General features: G+C 42.0%; 1 protein-coding gene across 3 annotated transcripts in view; it reads left to right on the top strand.

The window, feature by feature from the left end:
* The window catches only part of ppp2r3a (protein phosphatase 2, regulatory subunit B'', alpha), a 91,678-nt gene that overhangs the window by 44,454 nt on the left and 20,978 nt on the right, over positions 1-26,246 (top strand). For all 3 annotated transcript variants that reach the window (XR_015778594.1, XR_015778593.1, XM_042500366.2), the window contains exon 2: positions 443-4,008. Coding sequence is in view for 1 of the 3 variants with exons in the window: in XM_042500366.2 (XP_042356300.2) it covers positions 1,243-4,008 (2,766 nt within the window). In the remaining 2 variants the exon portion in view is untranslated. The remainder of the gene's footprint in view (positions 1-442; positions 4,009-26,246) is intronic.

The raw sequence follows: 26,246 nt of genomic DNA, 5'->3' as shown, positions 1-26,246 counted from the left end.
AATGGAAAGCAACAGGTGTTTTCTCCTTCCGACACACCTGCCTCTCTTTTACTGAGTCGTGATGTGTCAGCGGGGTCAGAGGAAGCTCTTTGTAGCTGTGCGGTGACGAGCGAGGGAGTCACATCTTTTTTTCTACTTTGCCTGTTTAACCCTCCATGCCTCTGTTTCCTGTCCTAACTTCCTTTTGATCTGTATCTGTGTATTTGAGGTTGATGTGGCAGGAAGTTAAGTGTGAGTTTCAAAGTGTTTTTTGATGATTAAGCCTTAATAAGCTGTCTTATCAGCTGTCACCGGGATGATAGCTGGAGGGAGAGCGTTTTGCTCATATGCAACTTGACATATTCACAAGTATTCACCTCTTGATAACAGTCCTAATGATTTACTTTCTCTTTTTTCCCCCTCTCTCCTCCCTTATCCCCCCCCTTACTCTGCTGACTCACAGGTGGTGTCCTCCTGTCAGAAACACACGCTCTCTCCGACACATGGTCGACAGTGGGAGACGGAAGGGGCGAGAGTGACTCCGGGACTGACAGAGATCCAGAAACACACTCACAGAAAGAAAGAGGCAGTCGGCCATCTGTGGGTCGGTCCCCTGCTATTCTGCAGCTGTGCCGGAGTCAGCAAATGCTTCTCCGTCAGTACTTCAGAAACCGCAGAGTGAGATAACGGGGTTCTCCCTACATCTCAACACTCAGGGGGATGAGCCAAGGCTAGGGCGATGTTGAGGCCTCGCTGGCCTTGGATTAGGCCCCTGGGGCTCCTGCTTTGGAGGGATGGGTGATACCCCAGCTGGATGTTCCGCTGTCGCCATCCTCCACAGCTGTCATTAGCAGCTAATGAGCTGCTGCTAGAGAGGAAACGAAGAAGGTGCCTGTGGAGAGAGGAGGAACTTTACAGCTGTTATTAAGAGGCCCAGAGCTCTCAGACAAGGCATTTGTACTTTTTTCATCCTCTGCAAGAGGCTGGAACCTTTTAAAGCTCTTATTGGTGCTAGCGTGAAAGGATATGGGCTTTGGAAGTTTTTGGTATAGACATTTATTTTTTGCCAATTTTTAAATTTAAATTACAGTATTATGTGTTACCATGCTTTAAAAGACATATTTTTTAGCAAGATGACTCAGTGTTAAGACAGTAATTATTTCCAAACTTAGTTTCAACATAACTTCGTAATCCATCCTTTTTTTTGTTAAAGCTATATTGTTATACACTTTGATATTATTTTATGCCCTGAAGGACGTTACCATGGCAGCAGCCTATCGTGTTGTTGTGAGCAGTGTGAGCTGCTACAACAGTGTGGTAGTGGACCGGCGCACTCACTCTCACGCCGTGCACTACTGCTCGGGGCCATGTGGGGCGCTCTCCCAAGGTTTAGACTGTACCGTTGCACACCGTGGCACCTGCTCTGAGCTGCTTATCGCACCTGACTCTGCATACATTGACCCAAACAGCTCCCTCATACACCCCCATAACATGATCACACAACAACTCCCCAACCATGGTAGAAGTATTGTTGCCATGGATACTAGTTATAATGGTCTAGAGAGAGCGGGCAGCAGTGGCAATTTGTCTTTAGGGGATGACAGCCCCACGTGGCGTGGCAAAAAGGCCCCGAGCAGCGGAGGATCCACCGGGAACCTGAGCTCCTCTGGCAGTCTGAAGGACATTACCGAAGAGGCCATCAACTTGGCCAGTGGTAAGCTCAAAGAGTTTTCTTTTGACAAGCTCCGCCTCTCTTCCTCCAGCCACGTCACCTTCCGGAAGGGTCGCAAGGTGCGTCCTGACTCTCTAAGCCGTCGCTCCACCGACCTAGAGATCATCTACGGCCACTTCAGCTCCAACATCACCACAAATGGAACTATAACTAATGGCATGACAAATGGGACATCTAATGATGAGAACCTGCCGCCGTTCGTGCCAGGGAAGGTGGCGAGTCTGGAGGAGACGAAGCTAAAAGGCAGCACGGCCACCTTGTCGGCTATCACCAAAGTGGGTGGTGGATCAACAAGCAGTCTATCGAGTATCGGGTCTTTGGACCAAAGTTTGAATACGGTGGCCTCCTTGTACCGCAACACCCTAGGAGAGGAGAACCTGATTGCTCGTCTGCTGGAGAAGACACGGGGGGAGGCGGGCACTGGTGGAGCGGGCGGTGAGGACATCCGCGCCTGCCTTGACATCCTGCTTAAATGTTCTGAAGACTTAAAGAAATGCACCGACATCATCAAGCAGTGCATCAGACACAAAGCTGGTGGAGGCCCGGAGGATGGAGGAGCAAGTCCTGACAGCGTATACCGGGCCGTTATGTCCCGACTGAGCTCCTATTTGAGGAAATTACCTCTGGAGCTGGAGGGAATTGGAAGTTTGGGAGGCAGCGGGCAAGGGGGTCAGGGTGCACCTGGAAGTGGGCACAGCGATCTTGCAGAGCTGGTCAACACTCTTCACTCTATTCAGCAGGGACCGTACTCTCCGATTTTTGGCAATGAGCAACCTCCTCGCTATGAGGATGTGGTGCTGTCACCTCCCATCCCAAAGACTGTCCCATCATCTACTCCTTCGTCTGTGTCATTGTCCATCTCATCGTTAAAATCAGACTCCATCCACACAAAACCAGTCCAAAGTTCCCCGTCCAGAGCATCTCCACTCACTAACGGACTACAACATCCTTCTCCTATCACACAACACACACTCTCTCCTCCATCTATCCCATCCAGCTCCTCTCCAACACACTCCCCTTCACCTCTACGCACCTCCCCGACCCCTCCATACACACACACTCCTCCAGCATCCCCCATGGAGGCTCTTTATATTGAGGAGGAGGAGGCAGATGTGGGAAAAATGCCAGAACAAATCCCACAACACACTCCAACCAGAGGGGTGAACGCTACCCAGAACAAAAACGGGATAACGTTGGGTCAACACATGCACCTGTCCCATCCACACACACTCCATAACTCTTCAAACACGACATACAGCCCTACCTGGCCTTCATCTCCCTCAATAACAGCACCCAAAGCTGTTTCACACAGGAATGATGACATTGACAAGCTGCTGATGGACTTGGAGAATCTGTCTCAGAGTATGAGCCATCCAAGAACCACAGAGCCTCCGCTTCCTGCAAAAACCAGGAAGCGAGATGGAGCTCAGGCTATAAGTTCCAGTGATGCCCTAACTCAGCCTAAAATGACCCAGTTCCAAGTCCAGAAGCCAGCGAGCCACCTAACCATGAACGGCCCCACTTCCAGGACTCCCCAGAGTCTCCCTCCTTCCCAGGGAGGGAGCAGTGACTCTGTGGTGGGAGAAGAGGAGGATGGAGCACTGCTGCTGAGGATCCTGGAGAGCATTGAGAGTTTTGCACAGGAGTTGGTGGATTCTGGGGCGGGGAGCACAGGGAGTGCTGAGAGGAACAGTGGCAAAGAGCGGGAGGTGATGAGGCTCCTGCAGGACACTCTGGCCACTACCGGCAGGGCTGATACCCCTCTGGGAAGCACAACCCCACCAGCTGCTCCTACTGCTCCGTCCACCTACACAAATGCAGCTGCACAAATCCCAGCTATACCACCAAAACACTCTCTGGTAAATGCACCTGCAGTTCCACCTGCACCAACACCTATAACTACAGTACCTGAAGCTTTGTGCAATGCTGCACCCGAACCTGCACCTAAACTTGCACCTGAAGCTGCACCCACACCTCTGCCCACACCCATACCTGAACCTGCAACTGAGGCTTCGGATAAAGTTACAGAAGCTTCTATGGAAGATCAGACGTCCCTCCCTGTCGCTGTAACGCCTGCACCTGCAGCCTTGCATTCCTCCACACATGCAACTGAACCTACACCTGTGGCTGCACCTGAGGCCCCTGCTCCTGTTATCATCCCAGTCATGGTAGCCACAAGAGACACTGCCGGCACTGTTGGTGACGCTGCTGCTGCTGCTGCTGCTGCTGCTGCTGCTGCTGCTGTGAGAGACACTGGCTCAACCCTCCTCATCCAGCAGACTCCAGAGGTGATCAGAGTAAGTGAAAAACACACCTTCACATTAAAGCTAGCAACAAATGCAAGAGCTAATGGACAGAGAGCTAACCACACATTTTACTACAGTTTCTTACTATTCCAGCTGCATGATAAGCCATGTATCAACCTCCCACTTGAGATTTTGGTGTGCTAAGTCAGTTATTTTATTTAAAACTCTTCCAGGGAAAAAAAAAAGAATTCCAGTGATTTAAATCATGTATTGTCAGCAAACTGCACATCTCAGCCCGAATCATAATTCTTTGTGTCTAGTGAAAAGAAAATCAGTCATTATTGAGTCCAGCTTTCTCTGGCTGAAGCACCAGCTCGCTGCTTTGTTCGAGGAAATGTCACTTTTGGTATTTGGAGTATGGCACCATACAAATCTGTTGCAAATCAGTGTCTCAGTTTGAGTGGATAACAGCAGAGGCAGGACACTTCTCTTTATTCAAGTGCCATTTTGTGATTTTGGAGGATAATTACATGCAGCTTTGATTTTTATCATTCACTGCAGTTCCACTAAGTAAAAATGTTTAATATCATGTCAAACGTTTAGGAAACTTATGATATTAAAGCTGTTGTTTGTAGCTTTTATAAAAGAAGCTTGTTTTTTTATATTTGCTGAAACTGTTATATTCACACAACACCAAATGAGAGAGATAATCGGTAAACAAGAACAATCAGAGTCAAGGAGTCTCTAATGCAGCTGTCAATATGTCACTTACTGTTTGTGAACTGCAGCTGAACTGTCAAACGAGACAGCACTCATCAAATACGAATCTAGATTCTGTTTCTACATTGTCTGTTTCTTTGTTCTTCTTCTTGGTTGTCATGTTTCAGGAACATATTTTAGTGCACTGTTAAGCTGTAAAATGAGAAAGATGGTCTGGCCGGTGGTTGGTGCTTTGGTCGTCTGTTTCCAATGTGGCGGTCGGATCACAAACATTCTAATTTTACAGCTAAACAGTACATCAAAATATGTTTCTAAAAACTTTTGAGGCAGGAAATAGGCAATGCAATAACAGAATCTTGAGTTATATTTGATCAGCGCTGCTTAGTTTGATAGTTTGAGCAGTGATTGACAACTGCGTTAGAGACTCCTTTGGTATGATTGGTTGTTTTGGGGTGTGTTCCACCACTCTCTATTTACTTAGTATTGAGTGAAGGTGCCTCTGTGTTTTTTTTTTTCATCTTCGAGCAATCAACAAAAAAAGCTGCTTTGTGCTGAATGCATTACCAATAGTGTAAAGAACTCCAACAATTTTTATAAAATGCTTATCCGAAAAAATGAGCTTTTAAGAGACGAAAATGGATACAGAAGTGAGAGATCAGCAGAGAGAATAGTGGGATCCTGACACTTATCAGCAAGTATTTCACTATTCTGACAAAACTAGAGGTTGAAGCTAACCATAACTTTCTCTCTCTGGTAGACATAAGGTGCGAAAATAATCATTTAACATGTAGATATCTAGTGTTTTTAACTAGCTTCAGGCATTTTGTTTGCTTTTCAGCTCTTATTTGAATGGAGTGGCACAGATAGTTCTGATAATTGAAGGCAGAGGAACATGATTTTTTTTCATAGACTGTCTCATGTACTTCTTTCAAAACAGTGACAGTTTCAGCAAATATGTTATTTTCCTAAAAGTTACCAATTGTAGCTTTGATCAAGAGTTTGGATCATAATGCATGGCCAAAGCATCTAAAAATGTATTTTAAATGTTCCTGTTGCCATGGTTTGAGGAGCAGATAGACAGGCAGTGACGGGCACGCAGAACAGAAACAGAGTGATTGACAGCATTACACTGAGAACAGACAATTTGAAAGAAAGCCTTTCTGGCTTTCAGTACATGTCACACTGAACGCCCAGGCGAGAGTTTTATCGCTGTGAGACAACGGGGTTGATGCCACTGTAATTGATGGGCCGTGATGAATAGTATTCATTAGCTGTGATGAGCATGCTGGTGCAGTTTCCCTATCTGGGATTGAATAAAAAACGCTGGTGCTCTGAATCAGGGAACGGAACAGCTCATTGTGTTAGGAGTGGCTCTTTGTTTACTTTTCCTCTTCTCTAACTTGTGTTTTGTACTGTGAGTGTATATTTGTGAGTGTGTGTGCAGACACGTGTGTGTGTGTTGACTCTCCTTCCTACCCAGGGGAATATTTAAAGGTAATTTAGGGTTGTGCTACAGATGAGGAGCGAGGGTAAGGCAATTGGAGCGTGTGTTAATGTGTGTGTGTGAGACATTGCAGTGAATAAACTTAGAAAGGGGGGTTACCTCAGCTCGTCTCTGATGTGGGCGTTCAGCAACACATCGTGGATTTAGGTAATTATCTGTGACAGACAAACACACATTAACAGCGACAAAGAGCATCAAATCATGTCAGTATTTCCTCTCCTTGCCTCACTCTGTTAGGTTTTTCTGACGGCTACTTAATTTTTTTTGCTTCCATCTCCTCTCTAGTCTCCTGCTGCTGTGTGTGTGTGTTTATTTACTGAGCTGTGTAACCTTATGCCCCTGCTGATATGTAGGGCACCTATTTATGAGGTTACCATGGTAGCTGCCACAGTCAGAACAGAACAGCCAGTAACCGAAACACATCATTACGAGATCTCATTCCTCCTCCGTCCTCTATCTGTGGATCCATCCCTCCTTCCTCTCTGTTTTTGTTTTCCTCTGCCTCCACATGTCTTGTAACCTCTTGCATCTCTCCTTCTGTGCCCTTTTTGTTTATCTCCTTAAGTGTCCTTCTTTCACCTGGAGTCCGTTTACGTTGACCGCCACTTCTCCTCCCTGCCTGTGATTGGCCGCTGTGTTATTTTGGGAGCGGGGAATAACAGTTGTTGCTGTGTGGAGGGCAGAGCAACCCAATGAGACGTGGTGATTGGAACACAGCAGGAGGGGGAGGAGGGCGGGGCGAGGTCGTGGAGGGGTAGGGTGTGTGGGGGGGCGTGTGTTGGCACACTGAGTGTTAACGGTATCGTTACCCTCCAACCCCCCTCCAACCCCTCTCCACCCCTGGCAGAGCTAGGTGTGAGGGAGACCTAAATCTGTCCACCACTCTGTACTATGGCATCCTGCTAACAGACTCTCTGTCGCCACAGTGTAAATGGACCTGTGTGTATGTGTGTGTGTGTGTGGGTGTGCATGCTTGTGAGCTGTGTCCGCACTCACGCTTTCATAGGTGTTCATGTATGTGTGTGCTAGTGGGTCAACAGTTAACCTTTAATCGCTTAATCACCAAGAACATTTATGACCGGTTATGTATGTCGGCCTATAGGTTAATTTTGCTGCTTGACACACAAGTCTGGTGGAAGCCACTTCGCAGTGCTACACAGTCGGCATTCACATGGATGTATTAAGAAAACCTGAATATGGCCATGGAGGCAGTCTCATTCATTCCTATGAGAGCTGCTCAGTAGCAAGTGATGCCAAAAAAGCTCTGTTTCTGCGATATGAATGTACCTGCATCTTCCACATTACCTGGCCCATAGAGCATGTGCACTGCGCCTGAGCAGGTAACCTCCGCCAGCGCAGAAGCTGATTTTCAGTTTAGTGCTTCACTAGCTTGAATGGCGATCAAGTACTTTAATTTTGTGACTCTTTTAGACTTTCAAAATGTTATCGAACTGATTGGATTAAATCTTGATAGTGAAATTAGTAATTTTGCAGAGGTTTTGACGCTCACAAAACTTAATCCACTCATTTATAGACATCTCTTTTCAAATTTAAGTCAATTGGAAAATGTCTTTTGGGCCCCATGGCACATACATGACCGTAACTCTACTTTTGGCTACGATGTAAACTTTGCTTCAAATCCTGGCATTCCTCCTGGAGGCTTGATTCAGGCCTCAAGAAAGCCACTCAGCCTCGCTTCCAATTTTTTCCCACTGCAAATCGCAGTATTGCAGTAAATAAATCTCCTGTTGCCCAAAAAGTATTTTCCCCATAATTCTAGGTGCTATATTGTATGCAACTGGACTTGCTTGAGTTTCTTGAAGATGTTTTGCCTCTCATCCATACAGCCCCTTCAGTTCTGGTTCTGGATAGTGCTTTGAAATGTGGTACCAAGGGTCACTGAGTCAGTGCAGTGCTGGACTAAGCTGGACATTTTGCATTATTTAATGGGTATCTTTCTATCAAAAGCAAAATGACCTGAAACTGACAATCCTTGTGTGCATTCATGCATGTGTGTATGCAAACAGGTGTATTTCCTGTGAAGCCAGTTTGAGTGAATGTGTGCTTAACCAAGCATGTGTGTGTTTGTTGGCTCGAGGGTAAGTTGACCCAGTGCTACTGTGGGTCACAGCTGAGTTTGGGAATAGCTCTCTGACACCCAACACCAACTTTGGCACTCTGGGAATTATGCTAATATTCCTCAGCGCCAACCCCGCCCCCTACCTCAGCTGCACATTAAACTGCCAATCAAACTTTAAACAAGGCGAGCCCCCCTGGCACACCAGTGAGAAAATGCCGTTGCACGCCCACACACAGCCACTTCCACACTCTACCTTGCAGATTTGTCACTTTGTTTCCCTTGGCATTGCCATGGCTTTGATGGGAAGCCCTCTGGGATGGCCTCTGGCAGTAGCATCCTTATCTGTGTGTGTCTGTGTGCGTGTGTGCGTGTGTGCATATGTTTATTGTTGATTCTGCTGCTGACAGACTAATACAGGGCTTTCTGCACCTGTCAAGGCAGACCCATTAATCTCCATGGAGACGAGGAAGCCAGCTGATATAAATCAGAGGCAAGGCCACAACTGTCAAACTCTGAGTGGGGAGACGTGGCAGCAGTGATGCTGGGAGTACAGTCGACTAAATCTGTAGGTGGTACTTGGGGTCAGTGGCCTTCCCGCGGCAGTTGGTCTGTCTTTCTCTTCCCCTCTCTCTGTTTTTGGGAAATATATATTTGAGATCACGTTCCCCTGCACCTAAATTTGACCTGTATGTTTTTATATATGTTGGGGTCATTCCAGTCCAGGCGATGGTGAAAGGACATACAGACACACGTATACAGCTGGCTGCATCCAGAGCTGTCAGTGTGACGGCTTAATTAAACTGCTGCTGATTTGAGTGTTTTTGCCATCTGCTGTGCGCATGTTGCTCGTCGAGAATCATACTGGTCGATTATGGCTGGAGTTAAGGTGGGCTACAAACACCAAGAAATTGCTGAGAAAGAGATGGAGCTTTATCTCACAGTTACTATAATAGATACTATAATAACAGAAAAATGCATTTTTATGAGCCTCTGCACCAGCAATAGCGGCACGTTTTCATGTTCGTCCACCCGTCCATCCTTTTCTTGTGGACGCGATATCTCAGGAACATCTTGAGGAAAGTTCTGCAAATAGTTCTGCAAATTTGGCAAGAACATCCACTTGGACTCAAGGATGAAGTGATTCGTTTTTGGTGGTCATAGGTCATAGGTCATGGTCATTTTGACTCTTTCTTGTGAATGAAATATCTCAAGAATTTATTTATTTTTCAACTTTGACAGAAACGCCCACTTAGACTCAACAATGAACGATCATAAAACATGTTTTTGGCCATAACTCAAGAACTCGTACCCTAATTATGACAAAATTTCACACAAATGGCTAATAGGATCTAATGATAAAGTGATGACATTTTACGTCCAAGATATCAAAGGCCAAGTATGACATCTTAATGTTCTGCAAAAACACTTTTCTCTCTGGCTTGCACAACATCGTAACTCAGGAAAAGAAGGGGGCGGCAGCATGGCAGGGATTTGCGTCTTCATTACAACAAGGGTACTCATTTGAAAGTGTGCGTTTAACGAATGATGACTTGAGTCGGGCTGTTCCACAAATACATTTCTCCCTTTATTTTGCTGCAGCTGTTTTTCCTTCAGACAGCACAGCAGGTAAAGTAGTTTACCTGTTGGAGGTGAGCTGTTTTCAGGAATGTAATAAGGGACTGTTTTTCATCTAAAATCTCACTGTAAGTATTTCTGCTTTTTCTCTTCCTCCCTGCGGTATTATTGAACTTTACTTAAACTTTTACTTAAAATACAAAAGTACTGAGAGCTGAACACACAAGAGACTTATACAATGTCTTTCCCTCTGGTCTGCTACGTAGACAGAGGTGAGTGGAGTCCGTCACACACATCCTCGTGTCAGGGGGAGAAGGGGAGTCGTCAGGGGTTGGCTGTGTTCCTCGAGGCGTCACCGCTACCTGCTTGGAGGCAGTCAGGCGCACTTTTGGCTCTAGATGGTCCATCTCTGGTGCGGTGTGATATGTTTAAACTGACAAAGAAAGCGCAAATCAGTGCAGCATGGCATTTCTGTTAGGCATCAACAGATTATCAGCCTGGCCGATTATCTGTATTGGCATTTTATTTTGATAATTGCTGATTAAATGAATTCATTAAGAAGTGCAAAGAAAGTGTCAGCATGGGAAGGACTTTGACTTATCTAATTTCATTTACTCATTTTTTATTTAAATTTTCACTTGGCTTCATAAAAAAGGGGTTTTGCTGTATATTAGTTTGTTATATTCTAAATTCTAAATATTGACAGAAACATTTTCATTTTTATTGTAAATGCAAATTGGTTCCAAAAATCGGTTATTGGCCTCATTAACTACTAATACTCGGTATTGGTAACGGCCCACATAAAAAAACAAAACAAAACAAAAAAAAACAATATTGGTGGACTCCTAATGTCTGCACAGCCAAAATGTACCAGTGGAACAGTCCTGATACTGTGCTCTAGAAAGACTGCAACACATAAAATAACAGGCACTGTTTTCAAGTCCTGCTGAGCCCCATCAAAACTCACATATTAGTCACCCCTGACACTCAAACAAAATTGCAGCCAGCTCAGAATCAAGGATAAATAAAAAAGTCTGCACCTGTGCTGCCTGGTCGTAGAAGGTTTCCAATGTACTTAATGAAAGTGGAATTAGTTTTAACTTATGTGTCATAGTCAGACAGTTCTCTTACTTCCTCATCTGAAAATAACAGTGCAACAGTCCTCCTCCATGAGTCACAGCCGTCATTAAAGCGTTCAGAAGTTAAATGCTACTCAAGGGCAATTCAGCACATCTCAGCATGTTGTTGAGGCAGGGATGAGTGTTCCTCTTCCTGACTCTTTCTGCCTATATTTTTTTTACACCAGCAAGGCTGAGAAAAGGAACTGTTGACCTTCTTTAAAAGAAACCTGCTACTTTTTGACACAAGAGGCCTTGGAAAAAAAGGAGAGATGAAGAAAAGCTGAGAGATGGAAAGAAAATAACAAGAGAGCCGAATGAATGAATGTCTGTGTGAGACAGCAGGGGGGAGAATTTTGTTGTCATCTGAGAAGTGGACTAAGTGAAAAGAGGAACTCATAGGGAGTTAGAGAAGAAGAGGAGCAGGCGTAGAAAAAAGAGCGGAGATGAGAAAGAGACTGGGGGGGTGGGGGAGTTAGTGGGGGGGCTGCAGCATACAGTTGTTGACTTTGGGTCAGCAGAGGATGACATCATTCCTCGGCTGCTTCCACAGGAAATAAAGTCACAGTGGGAACCTCCGCCAAGCAGGGAAAGACGCCTGTTTCAAGGTGCACTAGCACACAGATGAATGCATTCATTTATACACGCACACACACACACACACACACACACACACACACACACACACACACACACACACACACACAATGCACTCCCAGACGGGGGCCTGTGTTGCTATGTGTGCGAGGACTTTTCCAATACACTTCATACCAGCCAAGGTTAGCCTGGACAATGGAATATTCACCACTGTTTGGTCAGTGGAGGAATGTAACCAAGTACATTTACTCAAGTACTGTTCTTCAGTACAAATTTGAGGTACTATACTTATACTTAAGTATTTTCTTTCCATGTCACTTTATACTTTTACTCCTCTAAAATATGATGTTTTGTTATAAATTAAGTTACTAAAAAGTTCATACAAGAACAGCTGTAATGATGGGTTGAATAACCAGTCAGTCAATTAACAGAAAATTTAAGTCTTTTTTGATTTTTAAAAAATATTTCTTTTATTTTTTTTGGTTACAACTTTGAGTTTTAGGGGTGTTTGGTTTGTTTTGTTTTGGGTACTTTTACTTTTTATACTTTAAGTACTTTTCCTGAATATACTTAACTTACTTTCACTCAAGTAAAATTTTCAATGCAGGCTTTGTAACTGACTATTTTTACAGTATCGTATTAGAACTTTTACTCATGTAAAGTATCTGTGCCTTTGATACACATACATGCACACACATACACACACACACGAACACACACAAGCTGAGAAGTGGTGGAGTTCATTAACTTCTCACATTTGGCTTTGGAGATATTTTACACATACACACACTGCACTTTTAAGCAAGTGACATCATGATTCACCACTCCCAGTGTAAGCTGGGATAACATCCAACTGCTGTTCCCAGTGCAGTGTGCTTTGTTGGAGTGTGTGTGCACTTGTACAGATGCTTAGAAGCACACACACACACACACACACACACACACACACACACACACACAAGCTTGACTTTTGCTGTGAATCAGAAAAGTTTTTAGTTCAGTGGGAGGCATTGCTGCGTAAGTCTTCGGGCCTCCCTCTGCGTCACCATAGAAACAACCACAACAGGGTTGTAAGCAGTAGGTAGCAGGGGGGACTCCCCTACCCCGGAATATCAGTTGTGCAATATGATTGGTTGACGGGGGGGCTCCCTCGCAGAATAGCGGCACCAGGGGAGATCAGATGGAGACTGGATGTGTTTTATTTAAGAATACTGAGCTGTGCTGGAGTGGGTGTGCCTGGCTGTGTGTACGTGTTTGTTTCCATGTGAAATAGTTGCCAATGTTCCAGAACAGTATGACTCCGTAAGCTTGGGTGTGCCCCCCCCCACCCCCCATCTCCCTACAGTTTCTCTGTATTACTTCTCTCTTTGAACTTCACCCAGTTCCACCCAAACTGGGCCGGGAGGGTTCTCCAGAAAATTGCTTTAGTGCTAAAATGCTTTCTCAAGTTAATCCAGAGAGACACGTCAGGATTTGTTCTGCATTTGTCCTAAATTGTAACCCTTTGAGGCCCGGAACGTCATCACTGTTCTTGTGCTGCATTCAGACACTTTTCACAAAAAAACAAAAAATGTTCCAGGAATTGCAAGAAATGAGTAGACCTAGAAAATGATTGCAAAAAAGCTATAGGGAAATATGTCCAGGGCAAAAATAAAAAAAGCTAGAGAAAAACATTTTTTATAATTATCATAATTACGTATTTTAAATTATGTTACAGATTTATTTATTTATTTATTTTTACACAATTTTAATTATCTATATAACTTTCTTTTTCCTTTCTTCATTTATTTTTATCAGAACAATTTTAGGAAATGTTCTAGTACTTTTTACTAATTTCTTGCTTTTTTATTTTATTCTACTTGTTTTCAGCAAAAGAGTAACTGCAGTACAATCACATGAAACATCAAAATACAAAAGCTTGCATGTTGTCCCTTTTTTAATCTCCTAACCCCCAGCAGAGAAACTGAAAGACAAATTATATAAAACTAAAATGAAAGTATACATACATTGTATCCTTGTACACATTAGACATACATAAACAAACAATAAAAAAAGCCAAAATGTAAACATAAATACTCATGTTTATATTCATACAAACAATTAGATGTGTATATCAGTCACAGGTGTCTATAAACATTGTGATTTGCTATGAATAAGGATCAGTTATTGAAGAGTACACAGTTTTAGTGTTTTCATTTATGTCAGTTTACTCTTAAAAGGGTAATTCCTTCCTTTCATTGCTCATTGTCTTCTTCCTATTAAAAAAAAAAAATAAAGACAGTTTTCTCAGGTGTCAAAGAAAAATGTACAAAAAGTTTATGAGAACAAGCCCAACAGAGTTAATGCAGCACACTTTTGTTTAAGTTGTTTTCCAAAGATAAAATCTTAAGCTGTAGTTCCCCCTTTGGTGATCTATAAGCATGTTATTTTCATCATGCAAAGCTCTCACTCTGTCAGCCAGGGTGTTATCAGGCCCTGATAGGGCCCATTTGGCCCTGAATCAGATGAGATGAGGGAGCTGGAGCCGAGAGGATGAAAGGCAGCAGAAAACCAGCATCTTCTGTCAGATACGGCTCACCTGTGCAGCTTGAGTGCGAGGCAGACTGACTGTAGTAACAAGCAGAGAGCTGCTACCCTCTAGCGACTGTCAGCCCCTACTGTACCAAAGGGTACTGTGTCTGCTCTCAGGTCTATCTGATTTTCTCACTGCTCACTTTGGTATGGAGAGCATCTATAGCTCCATCTGCAGGATGATCTATGAACTATTACCAGGGAGTCAGAATCAGAAATCAGAATCAGTTGGATTTCCCAAAAAGGTTTCACATGTTCCTCTATTTCCTAAGCTGTTTTCAATGTGTTTAACTGTCCTGTGTTGAAACAATAACACAATCTGCGGTGGTTGTGACATCATGACAAAGTGACTGTTGGGAGGAAAGGGTGGTGCAAGAAACAGTCCTCATTCAAAGAGAGGTGTTTCCAGAGGCTATTGTTTCATGTTGTATGCTTGAATACATAGGCGTTTATTTGGGGGCACACATCTCCCTCCATATTTAGCAAAGGTGGAATGTGACTAAGTACATTTACTCATGTACTTTACCTCAGTACAGATATGAGTTTCTTAATTTTCACACCACTTTATACTTTTACTCCAGATTTTATAGTTTTCACTCATCAGAAAGCTGTTTTTTTGCATAAAAACATAAGAAGAGTGTATAATAATGTTTATTGTTACAAATTAAACTATTTAACAATATATACAAGTACAGCTGCAACATAACTGGCATCTCTTTCGGTAAATGTTTATTTGGACAGTTTTTTTTGTTTGTTTATAGACTTCTTTTTTAATTGGGCACTCTTTCCTGATTATACTAATATAATTACTTGCATTTACTGAGGGGACATTTGCAATGCAGGGCTTCTACTTTTCATAAAGTATATTCACAGTGTGGTGTTGGTACTTTTACTGAAGTTAGGAACTAAATACTTCTTCTGCCTCTGATATTTAGAGCATATGCATTTGTTCATCCCAATAAGAACATGAAAGTAGCAGCAGAACTTTATTTCAATGAAATTAAAGACATTTACACTGTAAAAGCATGCAGAAAAGGCACCAATTACTGCATAAAAATTCAATAGAATGCAGAAAATTGCATTGCCCCCAATGTTGAAACAAAACCCTCGTCTTTGTGTGAATTATAGTTTACTGGGAAAGTATTGTTCAAGCCGTATGGCAAAGGGATATTAATGTGGTTTGTTGGGTGCATCTCGAATACAGGACAATCTTATGCACCATACGTTTTGACATACCTCATGTGCATTATTATAAGCCTTCTTGTGCAAATTCCTCAGTGCTACGTGACCATCTCCAACTAAAGATTTGTTATTAATACCGCGGGTCTGCAGCAAAGCGTGGCTTGTGCAGTGGCCACTTCTGTATGCTGACACATTCCTGTCTATCTTTACTCTTCTATCTGAAAAAGAGAGGGCACAGAAGCTGATCTGCTCTGCCATTGGCTACAGGAGGTCTCTCACTGCACATCAGTGACAGCTCTCTCGCTGCAGGCTGAGGCTCATCACTATTGCTGATGTAGGATTAGCTCACTCACTCTAAATCCTAAGATAGCCATGGGAAGGTAACGCAAAACCTGCCGCGATAGCCATGTGTATAAATATGAAAAGCCAAGCTGGCCGGCGCTGGCCTGGAGTTTGTTGTTATTAAAGATTACTTGTTGACAGGCTGCTGTTCCCACTGAGGGAGGTGATTGACTGGGCAGTTTTTCTGGTGATGTAGCCAGGCAACCCTCCTAGAAATAGGCAGAGGGAAAGATTTTGATAAATCTCTCCATAGCATTATTGCCTTCAGATATCAGCTTTATTTTTTAATGTCTTTATGTGATGCAGTTATTCAGAGTGACTGTGAGGGTGCATATGAGGTAAAGCCTGGCAGGAGATCTTATAACTGATATCAGGTTGTTAGTGATATATTGTGTTGCCGCGTATGGTGACAAATAGAAGCTGCAAAACAATAAACAAGGCTGTTTATTGTTGTTAACAATAACAATTGTTGTTAACAATAAACAGACAGTAAATATGTTTTACCGGCAGAAAGTTTATGTTCATTAAACTTTAAATTTCCTCAGTTCAGTTTTGATATACCATACGTTACAGTTCTGAGCTGATTTTCTTCCATGTGTTTTATAAGGTTTCTTAAAAGACTATATTTAAAGTGTATATAAATCCTTTAGCAATGAGCAACTTAAGAAGAATTTACCCAAAAATAGCCCCAAAAAAAGTAAAATGTACAAAATTAGAAAAAAATAAAGAAAATTAAATGAAAAGAAAAACAAACAATACAAAAATATAAGAAAATGCCCCAAAAAGTGCTTATAAATAATTAAATAATTATTTTAATTGTTTATTATTAAATTAATTATTTTAATTAATAATTATTCAATTTATTAAATAATAAATAATAATTAATTATGTAAAATAATTTTAAATATATAATTATGATAACCTTAAATAAAGTTTTTTGTGTCTTATCTCTTGATACACGTATATGCTTCCAAAGTTTAAACTTGTTTTATCTCGGCACAGCTGTTGTGCCCTGAAAAATAGGCACTTGGCAAAGCATGCACACTACCACAGCTTCACTCGTGCTTTCGAGTGCCTTCCACATGTCTACATCAACAACAACAACAATGGATTACAGGGTGCAAAAAAACATGCATACAGGAGCTTAGAATGTTGTGATAGCAATACATGAGCCTCAGACAGCAGATATAATGGTTAGCTAGGTTAGCACTAATTATTTGCAGAAAAACACAAGTTACAAACTATAGAAGTACTCCTATAAATAGAGATAATAATACCTCCAAGTAATGCTCTGACAATGGTGTTTGAGTTGCAGATCACTGACTTGCTTAGTCACAGATTTGACAAGTTGGTGGATGTAAACATCTAATGCTGCAGAGTTGTTCTCGTAGTTGTTGCCACTAGCAACAGAATGTTCAATGCAAACCAACTGGTGGTGCCAGAGTATCTTTGTTTGTCTGTGTCACACGCTGGTGTGAAATAGTGATATCACCAGATATATTATGACATTTTCAGTATTTACAATACTGTGCTGCTGTGGTACTTGAGCTTGTGACATTTTTATTACACGCCGACAGCAGCTGGGCCTTTAACTGTTCCCATGTTGTCCTCTGATTCGGATGTGAGGTAGACCGTGACAAGCACTGATTCACTTCATCTATCACAGAGGCAGCACTTGAACTCCGTTCATTCTCCGCAGTTTGGAGAGGAGGTTCCCAAGGCAACTTTGTGTGTTTGTGTGTCTGCGTTCGTGTGTGTGTGCGTCCTTCTTGAGAGGAAGTGAGACTGGGAATAAAGAATAGAGCTGTGATGTGAACTGCGTTTCCTGCTGTTGGCACGGTAACTGGGAGCATTCCACCCGCCACTCAATCCAGGGAAAGGGTTATCGCCATGGAGATGGCATTTGGCATGCCTGGTCTAAAGTGAGCGCATGTATAATCATGGGGAGGGGGAGTTGCCTTTTTCAATGATATCATGCTCAAGTTGAAACTTTATTTGTCCCAGTGGGCAGTTGGTTTCACTGCAAGTATTAAAAATAACATTACATAAAAAATAAGGCTGACATGCGCAACAACATGCAAATGCCAATGCAGTAATGGTTGCACTAATCTTGTTAAAAACTTTATTTGTAAACCTATAGACTGAGTGGAAAAAGAAATAAAAATATGCATGCATAATCAAATGATTTTTACATGTAACTTGTTCAAAGGGTCAAGAAGCATGCTTTTGATGCTTTTTTTCTAATGTAGTTATAAATCACACTACAAATGTAAATAGCTTATATAGTAGTTTCGTAATAGTTTGCACATTAGAAAATCAGTCAATAAATCATAGCAAAAAGTTTTATTTTCAATTAAATGCCTGAGCATAAGTAGAGGTGGGAATCACTAGATGCCCCGTATTATGGTATTATCACACTACAAAAGTCATAATACAGTATTATTGCAATTTTAAACATGTTCCAATATTTTGAGAAAACTTTGTTTATTTGTAATAAAGTTTTCAGTCTGTTAATCTCACTTCAGTCATTTTTATTGCAGAAAAATGTATGTAGTGGACTGAAAAATCAAGTGATTGTATAATTCTAGTAGGTTATCAAATGTTTAATTTATATTTGTAATATTAATAATTTCTATAACAAAAATAAACAATATTTGACATCCATGTATCAATATTTTATTGCCATGCAAAAATATTGTAATACTTAATTTATTTCAGTTTTCATTTAAATTTTTGGATTGGTCAAACTGCAAATAAAGAAAAATACAAACATGATGCAACCATCTTAAAACTAACAAAATACACTAGATACAGCGTTCCATGTATCATCAACTTTGAATGATGTTAATTAAAATAATATAAGAGTCTTCCTCCCCTTACATGTTATAGGTACCCTTTTCTATCTTTTATATCTTTCAAAAAATGATCACAAACCTGATGAATTGCACTTTGGTGATACAACACTGTATTTTCCCCTCACTCCTAATCATAACCAGGTTCTTAGAAAACTCTACTAAACTGAATTTTCTGGCATATTTTACAACCAAATGCATGTCTGTGTGTATGTGGATGGGCATGTGTGTTGTCACGTTTGCATCCATGTATCTGTGTGTGAAGTCTGCCCGGTGCCTGAGGCAGAAATAAACATGAAATCGGTGGCTATATTTACACAGATAATTTTACACACAGCAGACAGCTACTTTGACCGAGCAGGTGTGTGTGTGTGTGTGTGTGTGTGTGTGTGTGTGTGTGTGTGTGTGTGTGTGTGTGTGTGTTTAGGAAGTTGTTATGTTCACACTATTCCACTTGTCTTCTTCTGGAAGAGGCGGTTCCTGTTCGGTGAATCCATCGAGGCATACGCGCACACACGCGCACACTCGCTCACACATACGATATGCCTGGTTTATTAGACTCATGTATCAGTGCTTGTGTGCTAATTAAAGCCTTTAGGAGGGCATGTGTGCACGTCCCGTGTGTATTTAACAGTTGGAGGGAAGCGACAGTTGTTGTTGGACAACTGATCCCCTGCTGCGGCCCCTCCGCTCTTCCCATCATGCATTTATTTGATCAATGCCGTGAAGGCTGCTGACTCACCTGTTCCTGTAGCAGTGGGGTTGGATTAGGTCTGTGTGGTGGGCGGAGGAAAGTACTTGCAGACATAACACTCAACACACACTCACATCCACCTGTTGCTCAGCCCCTTTAACTTCCATCAGCTCTTTCTGCCCTCTCCTCTACATTCCTCTCACCCTCTCTTACTGCCTTCTTCTTTCCCTATAAGCAAGCTTCTTAAAGGTCCCATATTACAAAAAGTTAGATTTCCATGTCTTTTTTTATTATAAAGCCGGGATAGGTGCTATATAAATGCTGTGAAAGTATCAAAACGCTCAAGCCAAAGAGAAATGCACACAGTCTGTATTTAGAAACTTCAGAGGAGCCATCAAGGCTTAAAGGAAGTTGTGATGTCACAGCTATACTATATAAAGGTAGAAACTGCCACCACAGTGCCATTACAGGTATTGCTCAGCAGCAGAGCACGGATGAAGAAGGGCTTTTTGGGGAGGGGGGCTTAAAGATACAGGCGCTAAAACAAAGTGTTTCAGACGGAGGGTGAAAACAGATATATTCAGGCAGACAGTATGAGAGAAATAATGTGTTTTTAGAAAATTAAAGCATATAAACACGTTGTATAGAAACACAAAATATAACATGAACTGAAAATTTGCTTAATATGGGGCTTCTTTATAGGATTAAATTATTTTTTTAGAGTTCATATGTTGCTTAGCTTGCAAACTAAAAGATAACAACATTGCCATCAAAATCATCGTCCAAGACATTTTATGCCGTTTCTGTATTCTTTTATTGTATGGATTGAAAAAACACACTTATGTAACTGAATGGATTGAGTTTTGAAGCATTTGTGTGTCACAGTTGATTATTATCAAAAATACAGATAACTGTAATTTAGATTTAGTTCTTATATACAATTATTTATTTTATTAAAAGCCTCATGGCCTATACATTAATGCTTAATCTGTCTAAACAGTAGGAAAATAGGTAAAAAAAGCTGCACATTTGACGATAAAAAAATATCTTCTCTATTATGTAGTCTGTAGTTTTATTAATTTAATCATGAACTATCATTAAAACTGTATTTTTAGGGATTTTGCACTTGGTCACATTGTGATTTGGATAATGTTTTGATTACCTGTACAACCCTAGCTTTTGTGCACCTGATGTCTAATATTCACAGCCCTTTTTGCTTTGTTTTGGTCTCCACTAATTCTTGGGGGAAGCCTGTGGTTCTTCGGCTGCTGAATGCTTCATCATGTTCACCAGCTAGTTGCTAACTGCGTGTGGGAGTAGATGTAGGTAGTGCATTTTGGTGGCCACAGAACTGACCCACAAATCACTGCTGCTGACCTTATGTATCCCTCCCTTTGGGAACAGTTTGTCCCACAACTTGTTTCCATGTCACCAGATCAGACTGCAGCTACTGTAACACATACTGTAGTGGAACTTCGAAGAATCTTTAAAGCAGTTGGTTCCTACATTATCGTCACAGTCTTTTTATCTTGGATAAATTTGTTAATTTTGCTGGCTTATGTAACAAATATTTTAAAAGTCAGAGTGAAGTTCAAGACTCAAAATTCATTGAGAGGATCGTTTTAGGACCAAGCGGAGATTTTTCTGAGAGGGCAGGGTTACACCGACTGTCAGTCAGACAGGAAAAGAGCACACAGCTGCCCAATGGCATCTGTTATGGCTCCCTTTACACACACACACACACACACACACACACACACACACGTATCTCTTTATACAGAGATTTATGATATCACAAGTGCATCGCTACAGTTGATGAGGTGGTGCAGATGAGGTGGTGGGAACTTTCAGTGATCAGACTGAGCGGAGAGACAAACAGAGGGAGAGAGGGAAAGAAAGGGAGGGAGGGATGAGGGATTCAACATGACACGAAAGGCTGGTGAGCCGGCGCTCCTCAGATCGTGCTCATTTGTTGATAGACATGAGATAGTGATTGTATAATGTTTCCCCCTGCAGCATGGAGGTGAGAAGTGGCCAGAAAGCAGACAATGTGTGTGTCAGTGTGAGTGTGTGTGTGTGGGATCGGTATGTGACCTTGGCTTTAGTACAGAGTCTAGTTGTTCCAAAGAATTCAGTAGGGCGTACAGGCAGCTGAGAGGAGTTACCCTAAAAACTCAAGGTGACTCATTTATTTTTCTGGAGAGTCACACATGGACACATTTTAAATGTCTGGTCTGAGAGAGCTGTTGCTTGTTATTCACACACAGTGGTGTCAAAGATACATCGATATAACACTTTACAATGTGATGAAATGCATAATGACTAATGAAATCAGTCACAACAGGATGTTTCGCCATATAGTATATAGTAGAAAAGAATGCTTTTTTACTCCTGCAGTAATAAACACATAATTACAGTTAGAAAATATAGCAAATATTTAGGATGTTTAAAAATGCGCACTAGACCAGGATGTATGAAATGTGTAACTGTTGTGTTTGAGGCTCATAATTTTAGATTTTTAGGGTTTTTCAACTCCTTAAAGTCCCCCTCTTGACTTGTTTTATAGTATCTTCCTATACTAGTACTAATACTTTGTTTAACTTGGTTTCCCCACATTAACTGCGGTCACCACCGCTGCTTGTAGCAGGTTAGGTTTTCTGCTCTCTGCAGTGCTGTTGGTGCTAGGTTGACTGGTAAAAGAGCCGTGCTTCTCAAGATGACTAGCGTTGGTGTTAGGCTACATACACACTAATAGGTTTTATTGCTACGTTTACGCCTAGCATACACACTATGTGTTTTGGAAAACCTAAAACTGAAACTTTTAAAAATGCTGCTGACCCTGTTCTAGTTTAAAAACTCTGGGGTTGCGTTTTAGTGCTTTAAAACAACTCCCATTTTGTTTTCCTTGTCGTCCAAGCAAAGAAATCCGATCTTACTTTTTGCCTTTTCCATAGTATTTCTACAGGATGAAACCAGCTGCAGAGTAGACAAACTACTCCCTGTTTACACCAGTACACAAATGCAGAACCTACATGATTGTCCAGTAATATGTATTTTCAGGCATGTTAATATGCTAATACATTTGTGTGTATAGAGATCATTAGTGTGGATGTAGCCTTAAACATGGGAGCGATTCAGTCATACATGTTTAAGCCTCAGTCAGACCCAGACTTAAATGTGGAGTCTGTTGTGCACCAAAATCAGTCTAGCAGATAAATCAGAGTGATTAATGAAAATACTATCTTTCTTTTATGTTGTTTGTTTGCTTGTTAGCTTGTAGGCTAACTGGCAGTGGCTGACACCATGTTAATGGTTGTGAAATATAAAATTATATCTGCTATGATGGGGTTTTTCATAGATATTGGAAGGAACCTCCAGGTTCCAGTTTACATCCAAGAATAGCAAACTTTTACTCTTCAAACTGTCATTCTGATAACGCTAACTCTGCTGTCTGTACAGACCAGTCCGCTCTGCGCTGGACGTTTCAGGTTTCTTTGCCAGTGTTGTGTTGGTTTCCCCTTAGTACATGTTTCCCTTATTAGACAGCAATTGGCTTTCACATTAGTGGCGTACCTAATCTGACAGACATCACTCCTTTCAGTGGGAATGTGAAAACACCTCTCTACTAACTTTCAGTGTCACCACAGTCGAGGTCAGACATTTTGGGGACATACACATAAGATAAATACATTCTTTTAGCGAGGAGGACTTAACGTTTTTAGTCACCCATAGAAGTGTGAAAAACTGTTTTCTTAGATCCTGAAAAGTTTTCATCCAGCCGCAGTGATATATTTCTGAAGGTTTCCTTGTGTTTCACGAGTTACTATACTCATGGAGCCCAGATTAGCACTAGAGGGCACTTGACTCTCCATGTGTGCGACTCTGAAACACAACCGCAGTGGAATCTGCGTTTACTGCGCCAGCAGATTCTGGGAAATTGACGGTTTCCTTTTCTTTGACAGCATTGATATACATGGTACAGTATGTGTAAACATTTATATGGCAGACATTTGGTGTAGTGTCCTTGTCTTGGAGGGATTTTAGCTGGACTAGTTTAAAATAGGTCATGTCTGGCAGTCCCAAGGGATCCCCCCCTGCACTGTCAGGCCTCAGACTGGTGTTGCTTGGCACTGAAGGAGTACTGGCCCAATCCGACATAGCTAGGATAATGTGTAGGCTCGGCACTTCCTTTTGGCAAGTGTCAATCAAGAGTAGAGCTAAAATGAGTAGATGCAAAATGATAAATCAAATGGCAGGAAATTAATTGCCAACAACATTAATGATCCGATGCTTGTTCTCTGGTTTCCAGCTTTTCAAATATGAGAGTTTATATTACTGTAAACTGCATATCTTCTGGTATGGGACTCCAGAGCTCAAACGATAAGTTTATTTACCAAATAGTCATTAGACAGAAAAATCATAAGCAACTATTTTGGGGCAAAATAAGCAATTTGAACACGTCACACTGTGCTACAAAAAATTGTGATGACATTGATGTTTTTCCCTCCTGTGACCTTGCGTCTGATTATGAGGACATTAAATTTGGGGTTTGCTGCACCTTATAATTCATTCTACTTTCTTTTTTAGACCTGTCCACTTTTATGTGTAAATTTGCGGCAGCAAGATCGTAATACACTAATGTATCTGTAAACAAGATGGCAGCCGAGCCAAGTCAATCTACAATCGATGCTGACACAAGAGTGGACAATGCAGAAAACAGATCAAACTTTATGGGTAAAACTTGTTTATTTATGCTTAGTATCATTTGTATTTTGATATGGCATATACATTTGACATTTTTTTTATACTTATCAAGTCCAACCAATCCAAAATGTCAAGGAGAAATTAAAAATGCACACCAAACAAAATCTTGGGTCTCAGGAGGATTTGTAAACCAAACAATTAAACAGTTAATCAAGAAAGTAATTGTCAAATTATTCATAATGAAAATGAACAATTGAAATTCCTTGTGGTTTGTGATGAGCCTTTTAAATTATTTTGATACTTTTAAAGACGAACAGTTTAATTGAATATTTTTTTTAAATTATCGTTAGTTAAAGCTCTAATCAGGAGAGACTCTCCATACACTCATGGATTTTAAAGATCTTAATGCTCTTGTAAAGGGGAATGCGGCTTTAAGTTTCCAAGCAAGCCCAGCAGAATTACTGTACGTCAACAGATACAACAACAGGTGCTTTGCCCGCTGATTCATCACTCCATCCTGAATTACTCCTATGAAAACATTTAAGCTTGTCCTGAAGCACCGAACTAAGCTTCCTGTCTGCAGCAAAATGATTTGAATCCGACTCACTTTGAGTTGTAACTTCCTGCTGGCTAACTTTAGGACCAAGGAGGGCTCAGATCCTGCAAAACACTACACACAGATATGCAACATGGCCAAACCCTCTCCCCCACCCCCCCACCCTAATGCTCAGGACAGCCGGTGTGCTGTGTGTGTGTGTGTGTGTGTGTGTGTGTGTGTGTGTGTGTGTGTGTGTGTGTGTGTGTGTGTGTGTGTGTGTGTGTGTGTGTGTGTGTGTGTGTGTGTGTGTGTGTGTGTTGCCAGAGCCCGGCATGGCTCATGTTTCTCAGTGCAGTTTGTCAGACCCCAGCTTGGAGCGGCAGGCACCAGTGAGACTGCACCAAATACATACATCCTGAGCTGACAGGGGGACATCAGAAGTGTTCTACCCCAGAGAGAAGCCACTGTTTGTGGCTGCGATTGGGCATTAAAGAGCCCAGTACCATGGTCCTGCCTCCCGGCCGGCATAGCAGCACGGGAGTCCTAAGGAACATCTCTCCGCACAGATACACTGCTGGATTATTGCCTAACAGGACGCCACTTTGGGAGCCTGTAGATGCTAGCAGAGCCTGGAGAAGAGAAATTTTGTGAGCGTGAGTGATTGTCAAAGGGCATTTTGCCTGAAATCACACACATGCTTTCCTGAGGTGTCTGGTTACTGGATATCTAACTTGTTAAGTGGACTTTTTTACTACCGTCCACTCGATTTCCTCTCGGCAGTTGTTGTGTTGCCAGGCAAGCTGGTCAGTGTGTAGTCGCCGTGTCAGTAGCCGCACCGGTGGCCGTGTCTGGTGGGGGGTTACGTGTCTCGGCCCCCACCATGATGATCAAGGAGACATCGTTACGCCGGGACCCTGACCTGAGGGGGGAGCTGGCCTTTCTGGCCAGGGGGTGTGACTTTGTCCTCCCCTCACGCTTCAAGAAGAGACTCAAGTCCTTCCAGCAGCAACAGGTCAGTCGGAGCATTGAGCAGGATGGACGTGTTGCAAGTTTGGACGATCATGCAAAATGCAAACTCAGGAGAAATATGTTGGAGACACAAAAAACATGCTTGAATCTCAAAATTCACATCTTTTTCTTTCTTTGTTTTCTGATTTCCACACACACGTTTGCAGATGATCTATTATATGCACACATAGAGTGTAGATTCATCTTGTTGCTTCCATACACACAGAGTGACATGCCAGAAACGACAAACTATTCTGAGGCAGATACCAGCAGGGTATTAATAGGGCAGGAGGTGCAGGAATAGAGTGATAGAATGAACTCTGTGAAGGAGAGTGGGAGGGGGAGGACCGCTACAGCTGTCCTGCTCAGTACACACAGTATGGAGGCCCTCGAGGAGACACACGCCAGGCACCAGGGAACACACTGAGGAGTTTTGTTTTAAGCAGTTAGTCAAAATCTAGTTGCAAGCCTTTCCTTTTCGCTTTGTATAATTGTAATTTTTCACGTCATCACTCTGTCTTCTGTCTGACATCTCATCTTGTCATTGCCTGCAGATTAGATAATGGAGTATGTTGATAGTAAAATAATTCTGTTTAGAGCTCCTTCTGAGGACAATCTACTATGTATGGGTGCATTTTCTCTGTCTCTCCTACAAGAAGTGATTCTGGTGTTGTGTATCAAAATAGTTATTAGCCAGTTTTTCCTAATCTAAGAGAAATAAAACATTTGTTTTCATGCATTTATTACTGTTTACTACCCAGAATGCCCTTGCTAGTGTTCATGGTGTTATCCAGTTTGTTGCCC

This window comes from Plectropomus leopardus, chromosome 14 (genome assembly GCF_026936395.1).
Source record: "Plectropomus leopardus strain MGB_pleo_1.0 chromosome 14, ASM2693639v1, whole genome shotgun sequence".
Lineage (NCBI taxonomy): Eukaryota > Metazoa > Chordata > Actinopteri > Perciformes > Serranidae > Plectropomus > Plectropomus leopardus.
This window is presented reverse-complemented; position numbering and strand designations above follow the sequence as displayed.